At 36.1% G+C, this 8,171-nt stretch overlaps 1 protein-coding gene across 1 annotated transcript in view; it reads right to left on the reverse strand.

Moving 5' to 3' along the window:
* Nucleotides 1–1,255: 1,255 nt before the first annotated feature.
* LOC119409873 (protein NLRC3-like) overlaps nt 1,256–8,171 on the reverse strand; it is a 7,560-nt gene continuing 644 nt past the window's right edge. Inside the window, exons 2-8 of the mRNA XM_037676778.1 lie at nt 7,079–7,115; nt 6,122–6,338; nt 4,162–5,953; nt 3,899–4,072; nt 2,764–2,937; nt 2,174–2,220; nt 1,256–1,782 (exon numbers count right to left, since the gene is read on the reverse strand). Coding sequence (XP_037532706.1) covers nt 1,256–1,782; nt 2,174–2,220; nt 2,764–2,937; nt 3,899–4,072; nt 4,162–5,953; nt 6,122–6,338; nt 7,079–7,115 — 2,968 coding nt within the window. The remainder of the gene's footprint in view (nt 1,783–2,173; nt 2,221–2,763; nt 2,938–3,898; nt 4,073–4,161; nt 5,954–6,121; nt 6,339–7,078; nt 7,116–8,171) is intronic.

The raw sequence follows: 8,171 nt of genomic DNA on the forward strand, positions 1-8,171 counted from the left end.
AAATAAATCAAAAGTTCAACGTTCAAATAGAAAAGATTTCATTAGGTTGTGTAAATATCAGGATATAAGCAAAAAAGAAAGAAAAAGTTCGTAGGAAAAATAAATAAATAAATAAAGTTGGCTTTATAATGTGCCAAACACTTCGTTAATATAATTTTCTTTCATGCTCAAAAAAGAAAAAGAAAACACTCTTCGTCAAACTTTATTTAAAGAATCTGCACAATTTCTTTGTACACTTTGTAACAGTGTAATTTACAGAATGGGTTCAAAAGCAAGATTGCAATAAACATTGATTATACCATAAAAAGGCAAACTAATTCAGTGTCATGGCAAAAGTGTCATAAACAGATCAAGTAAAAATCCTAAACTGTAAAAGTCTAAAATTTAAAAAAATTTAAAAACAGAGCACATTTTTCTTTTTTCTACTTTGTTTTACGACAATGTTTTAGAGGTAAAATAGTCCCTTAACAGATATCAGGCATAAAAAAAACATATTCAAAAAAATCACTATCAACTGTTTTATATTTGTACATGTATATGCAGGTATTTATATAAATGTATCATGTCTATTTATGTTGCTAAGCTGTGTTTTTTTTTTATGCCTCAAATCGTGCCCTGTCTAGGACACGGTGTGAGAGATCTGTTTTTTATACCGTCTCTCATCATGTTTTCTTCCCTTTTCTCTAAGCAAAATATTATTCTGAATAAGAATAAGAGCCGCGCTTTCATGTTAGCAGCTTCGTGCACTCCGCCCATCTTTCGGACGACTGTACGTACATGTTCTCGTTGTATCTCGGTGCAATGATAATAAAGCTTATTCTGATTATGCAGTTTATAGATGGTTTGTTCTTCACTAATATTAAAGGCAGAGGCAAAACAATTATTTAGAGTGCCATCTATGTACTTAAAGTTTTTCTATTTGATTTTTATTTTATCAACATTTTACATCATTTCTTTCTAAATGAACAAAATAGACCCTGAGAATCAAACATGGCTTGCATCATGGTTCATGCTGCCAGTGTTAAAACACACAATTTTAACAACTTTTACAAATCTCTACTAATTTTTGGCAAAGGTGAGCTCATGTTCTCCTCTCATCTTGCTTAGATTCACTCTGTAATTTAAATGTAGATTACAAAAGTTTTCACGTGGTTTTAAAATTCACAGCCTTAATATTTCTTCCAAGATGTTTAGTTGTTTGTTTGTTTTTGGTGTGTGTGGGGGGGGGGGGGGGGGGCATCTTGTTTAGTTAAATCTAACACAAAAGCAGAAATGAATTTAATGGTTCGGTTGCAATTCTGAACGCAGGGTACACTGGCTCAGTGAATGTGAAACTGAAGGTGTGAAGGTGGGACTTTTGGTCACAGGAGACCCTGAAGAAGGACAAAGAGCCTTCAGGCCAGTCCAGGTAGACCCCCACTCTGTTTGAAGGGGCTCCTTGGATGGGGGTTGGCTCATTATCGTGCAGGGCGTAGTGGCCATCATCAGAGCACAGCAAACACCAGGACTGATCATTCATTCCAAGGCTGCTGTCGTCACTTCCTCCTCTGTTTTTGATCCCTTTGTAAGTTACCGCGATGGACACTCTTCCTCTCCACTCAACCTCCCAGTAACACCGGCCAGTAAGACCACCTTTACACAGCAGCTGTTCAATGACATCAAACCTGTCTGGATGATCAGGATATGGCTGATTTTCTGTTCCCATGGTCACTTTTCTGTAGTTGTCAGACAGAATGAGGTCTCTGTGTGCTGTGTTGACGTCCAGCATGAGGTCACAGGCATCTGATGGACAGACGGATGTTTATTACCTGAACAACCTCCATAACAGTTCATGTATTCATTACTTGTATTATTATTACTATAGGTTTTTCAACAATAACTTTAAAACATTAAATATATTTTGTCAAAGTCATTGTTGAGCTTCAGCAATAAAAAAATAAAAAAATGCGGCTGAACTTTTTTTTTTATTATTATTTTTTACCTTACCTAAGAATTGTCAATTTGATTACATAGCTCTTTTGTTGACAAATGCTTGAATATTTGTGGGAAGATTTTTTTTTAACTCAAACGTTTTTGTTTGTAAAATAAATAAATATATATATATATATATATATATATATATATATATATACACACACACACACACACATACATATACACAAAACATACTTACACTTCCCCAGACCAGGTTTTATGAACTTTGATCCTCTTGGCTCAGTCCTGGAACAAATGTGCTGTATATCAGTGATATATAATGTAGTTTATACATATTATTGTATAGTACAGTACTGATTTGAATATCTCAAAGCAGACACCTGAAACCTGAAATATGTTTGTCATAGATCATCTGTTTCCTTTTGTAGTGTTTTCCTGAGGATTTTCGATAATCTCAATCTTTATATACTGTACTCTACTTCTTCAGGCGGCTGAGGCGAGCCGGACTGGGAAGCTCAGTCCTCACCTCCTTCTACAGCTGTGCAGTGAAGAGCATCCTGTGCTGATGATTTCTTACTCCTAAGCTGCTATATTCATATCCATCTGCTCACAACAGACTCAAGTTCAAGCTGCAGCTTAATACACCGTATATTACATTATTTTTGTTTAGCGTACATCTTCTTTCTTTGTATACAGTTTCTTCTTTAGACTTTATATTTTGCTATTTTTGGGTGTAATTGGGACACTGCATACAAAATTTATTCCACCTCATGTACCACATGTGATGTGAATGACAATAAAGAACCTTGAACTTTAGACTGTTTGTACCTGAGTGTCTGCAATGCCCAGTTAGGGTCGTCCAGTCCAGCAGAAAGGAGCTTCACTCCAGAGTCTTCTGGATGGTTGTAGCTCAGATCCAAGTCTTTCAGGTAATAATGGTTGAAACCCAGAGAAGACGCCAGCGCTGCACAGCCTTCCTTTGTGATTAAACAGCCGGAGAGCCTGCACACAAACACAAACAACATAAACTTTAGTGCACAAGACTATTAGTACTTCTTGCTTCAAGGCAGTGCTAACCATGTATGTGCTGCCATTTGTAAAGTTACACAGTCAAAAATTAACAGCCATTTTGGTTTACTTAGCCTTTAATAAGAAAAAAAAAGTTTTTTTTAATCATATTTCATCATGCTATTCATACATTTATAAAAGTCACAGTTCCAAACTAAATATTTAATTTACAAGCTAAATATTTAGTTTACAAATTAAATACTTACCTTGCAAGTTAAATATTTAATTAGTAAACTAAATATTTAGGTGTAAATTAAATACTTAATTTCCAAGCTAAATATTTATTGTCCAAGCTAAATATTTTTTTCCAGTCTAAACATTTAATTTCTAAGCCAAACATTTAATTTCTAAACTAAATATTTAATTAGCTAACTACTAGTAAATATTTATCATGAACTTAAATATTTAGCTTACAAGTTAAATATTTAGGTCAGAGTTAAATATTTAGTTAGAAAATTAAATATTTAGTTTGAAAATTAAATGTTTAAGTTTGAAAATAAATATTTAGCTTGTAAATTAAATATTTAATTTACACCTAAATATTTAGTTTAGTAACAAAATATTTAACTTGCAAGTTAAGTATTTAGCTTGTAAACTAAATATTTAGCTTGTAAATTAAATATTTAGTTGGGAACTATGACATTTATACATGTATGAATAGCATGGTGAAAATATGACTTTGAAAGTAGAACCTATTTTTTGTCTTATGAAAAGCTAAATAAGCCAAAACATTGCTGTTAATTTTTGATCGTGTAACTTTACAAACGGCACCCCATAACTGCGCTACCATCCACCTTATGAAAATTGGAACACATTCTCTAAAACTTGTTTTCTTGAATTTTTTTTTTTTATCCAAGATTTAATTGTCATCTGGTGACCAAACGTAGATCCTGACCTGAGTGTTTCCAGTGTGCAGTTGGAACTTTGCAGTCCATCACAGATCAACTTTACTCCTGAATCCTTCAGGTCGTTGTTACTGAGATCCAACTTCTTCAGAATTAAGCACTTTGATTGGAGACCAAGGGCCAGACGACTACAGCACATCTCTGTCAGGTTACAGCAACTCAGCCTAAAGTAACATTAACAAAAGGAGAAAATGCAGCGTAAAAAAAATAATGTAGCTTTTATTTGCATTTACTATAGGTGGTCTTAACTTACAGAGCTTTAGAGCAGTTTATGACCACTGTTATCAGACCCATTACAGCCAGATCTGATTCATAGTAGTTCTTCAGATTGAACTCATTGAGAGTTTCTTCTGATGAAAGTATAACATTGACCAGGGCCGCCCACTGAGCAGGAAGTAATTTATCTGTTGGCAGTCTGCCTGCTCTCAGTGTCCGCTGGATCTCCTCTATCAGAGAGCAGTCCTTCAGCTCGTTCAGACAGTAAAACAAGCTGTTGTTTTTCAAAATGCAAACATTCTGGCTGATCATCTTCTTGATGTACTGAACTGTGTTCTGACTGGAGCAGCTTTCTCCCTCTGCAACAAGGCCTTGTAAGAGTCTCTGGTTATTTTTGAGTGAAAGACCCAAAAGGAAGCGAAGAAACAGGTCCAGTTGTCCATTCCTGCTCTGTAAGGCTTTATCTATAGCACATTGGTAAAAACGATCAAATGTCTCTGCAGACATTTTGGGTTTCCGGGAAGTCGATTCCTCTTCTGACAGCAGATTCACGCCAGTGTTGATGAATGTCAGATGGACATGAAGAGCAGCCAGAAACTCTTGAACACTCAGATGCACGAAGCAAAACATCTTCGCGTGGAACAGCGCTCTCTCCTCCTGAAAGATCTCCGTGAACACACCTGAGTACACCGAAGCTGCTTTGACATCAATGCCACACTCCGTCAGGTCAGATTCATAAAAGAACAGGTTGCCTTTCATTAACTGCTCAAAAGCCAGTTTTCCCAAAGCCTGGATCATTGTCCTGGTCTCTGGACTCCAGAGGGAATCTGTCACAGCTCCACCATCGTACTTGACCGTCTTCACTTTGGACAGAACCACCAGAAAGTAGACATACATCTCAGTCAGGGATGTGGGCAGCTCTCTTTTCTCTTTGGTTTTAAATGCATCCTCAAGAACGGTAGCAGAGATCCAGCAGAAGACCGGGATGTGGCACATGATGTGGAGGCTTCGTGATGTCTTGATGTGGGAGATGATTGCTTTAGATTGCTCTTCGTCTGCAATTCTCTTTCTGAAGTACTCCTCTTTCTGTGGATCATTGAACCCTCTCACATCTGTGACCAGGTCAACAAGTTCAGGTGGGATCTGGCAGGCCGCTGCAGGTCGGGTTGTTATCCAGATGCGAGCCGAGGGAAGTAATTTCCCTGTGATCAGGTTTGTCAGTAGCACATCTAACGAGGTGGGCTCTGTGACATCAGTGAGGATCTTTTTACTGTTCAAGTTCAGAGGGAATCGACACTCATCTAGACCATCAAAGATGAACAAAACCTGGAACTCTTCAAAGTTTGAGATCCCCGCTTCTTTGCTTTCATGAAAAAAGAGGTGAATAAGTTCAAGCAAACTAAACTTTTTCTGCTTTATCATATTCAGCTCTCTGAAAGAAAACGGAAATATGAACTGAAAGTTCTGGTTAGCTTTGCCTTCGGCCCAGTCCAGTGCAAACTTCTGTGTTAAGACTGTTTTCCCGATGCCAGCAACCCCTTCTGTCATCACGGTTCTAATGGGCTTATCACTTCCAGCAAAGGGTTTAAAGATGTCCTCACATCTGATTATTGTTTCTGGTCTAGCTGGTTTCATGAAAATCCTCTCAATCAGTTTCACTTCGTGCTTCCTGTTGACTTGCGCAGCATTTCCCTCAACGACGTAGAGCTCCGTGTAGATCTTATTCAGAAGGGTTGGATTTTCTGCTTTAGCCATCCCTTCAAACACGTACGCCAAACTTTTCTTCAGGTTAGATTTGAGTTTACAGTGACACATGAGAACACGAGTTCCTAAAAGAAAAAAATGAATCCAGTGAATACCATCAGACTCTAAAAGCACGTAAAGTTCTTATTTTTAAAGTTAAAGAAGAGTTTTATATGCTCACTGATACAAGCAAATGATCATCATAAAAGAAGTTACATTTTTTTCTTCATGATGTTTTGAAGTAAATAACTTACTGTTCATTAGAGAGTAGGCCAGCTCTTCCTGCTTCATTCTCCTCAAAGACTCCAGCGTTATATTAAGAAAAGCTTCTTTACTGATCATCTTCTGCTCTTCCTCTTTGCAGTTAACCACCTGTTCTTCGGTTTGGTTACAAAATCTTTCCATGTTCAAAAGCTTATGGAACTTCTTCAGCTCATTCTTCACAAAAGCAACTATTTTCTCATCAAGGGTCTGTAATGGAAAAAACAATTTACATTTAATCTCGGATTTAGAAACGAAGAACCTCAAGTCTATTCATCTAAATGTCGACGAAGTGTTCATTATCAAGGTTAAAGCAATCTGTAAAACATATTTTAGCGTAGTAAATATAACTGGGAAACTCTAACTTGGTCTTTAAGGCACAGTCTGGACCAAAAAATAATAATTGGCCCGTTTGTTACAACTGTAATTTTGTATTTTGGATATTTTAGTGGATTTTTTTGTCTGTTCATGGACTTTATATTACCTGTCTAGCTTCTGCAGAACCTTCAATACCTGGAAGTTTATTAAAGATTTGAACTCTGTTATCTCCTGCCTCCTTATTCCTGCGTTTAGGTCTTTGTCTCAACCATCATTCACCAACACATACACAACACTGAGTAACAATATTTTGTGCCAACAAAAGTCTATAGGCCTGACATGCCTTTACAGTAATTAGAATAAATAAAAATTAAGGATGGCACATGAAAATATCTTCCAACCAAGACCAAAAACAAGAAGTCAGTTTGTCTTCCAGGCAAGTGAACTACAATTATTCTAATATTATGAAGTGAAAAATATGAATCTTTGCACACAGAAGGAATTTGGGTTAAAAACAGGCTACTGATGTCCAATAGTCATAACAGTACAAACAAAAAAAAAAGTGTTGAATAACAACAACACTTTAAACTAACAACCCTGTTTGCCATTTGTGCATTTGTAAAGTTACTAACCTTAAATACTGAACCCAGGTTTGTCTTTCGATGAGCTCTGTGAAGAAACATGATTCACGAATGATTTAACATAAAGGAACAATTAAATATAAAAAACAGATTAAACCCCACTTTTTCCATTTTCAAACACAGAGCAGTGATATTTCACCCTTTAGGAAGTTTACTGTAATAAGCTAAAAATACTGAATTAGCTTTTACATAATTTGACCAATTATTAATAATAATTTGTAAAGTCATTTATAATTGAAATACACTGTAACAAATTACTATATTTTTAATGAAACGTTATATATTTTTTATACAATATAAAATCACAGTGTGATTTGTTTTTAACCTGTCTGTATTCTACAATGTTTAGCCCTTTAGTTGTTATTGTCTTCCATTCGGATCTGTTTTTTTTATTTATTTATTTGTTTCTTTATTTTTTGCTGTGTACATTGCTTGTTGGTTTCTGCTGTATAACACTTTGGTTGGCCTTGTTGTTGTTTGAAGTGCTTTGTAAATAAAGGTGGTATGGTATGGTAAGTAAGTAAAACTTTATTTATATAGCGCTTCTCAAGATGAAAATCACAACGTGCTTCGACAAGCAAAATTTAAAAAAAGTGCACAAAACAAATTTGAGCAAAGGCAGATTTAAAAAGATGAGTTTTTAGCTTAAAAGAAGTCACTGAGTCCACTGATTAGAGAGTGTGAGGAAGGGAGTTCCAGAGTCTTGGAGTCACAGAAGAAAAGGCTCGGTCTCCTTTAGTTTTCAGTTTTGTCTCGGGGACAATCGGCAGGTCTTGATCACAGGACCTCAAAGCCCCGACAGGAGTGTACGGATATAAAAGCTCTGAGATGTATATTGGTGTCTGTCCATATCTGGTATGGTATCTGCAGCCATTGGCTATGGTATGCTGCAGTATGCTATGGTATGGTATGGTATGGTATGGTATGCTATGCTATGCTATGGAATGGTATGTATGGTATGGTATGTTATGGTATGTTATGCTACAGTATGCTATGGTAATACTTAATTAATGTATGGTATGGTACGCATGGTATGTTATGGTATGCTACAGTATGCTATGGTATGTTATGGTATGGTATGCTA

The sequence above is a fragment of the Nematolebias whitei genome, chromosome 5 (assembly GCF_014905685.2).
Source record: "Nematolebias whitei isolate Nwh7 chromosome 5, NemWhi1, whole genome shotgun sequence".
In the NCBI taxonomy this organism is placed as follows: Eukaryota; Metazoa; Chordata; class Actinopteri; order Cyprinodontiformes; family Rivulidae; genus Nematolebias; species Nematolebias whitei.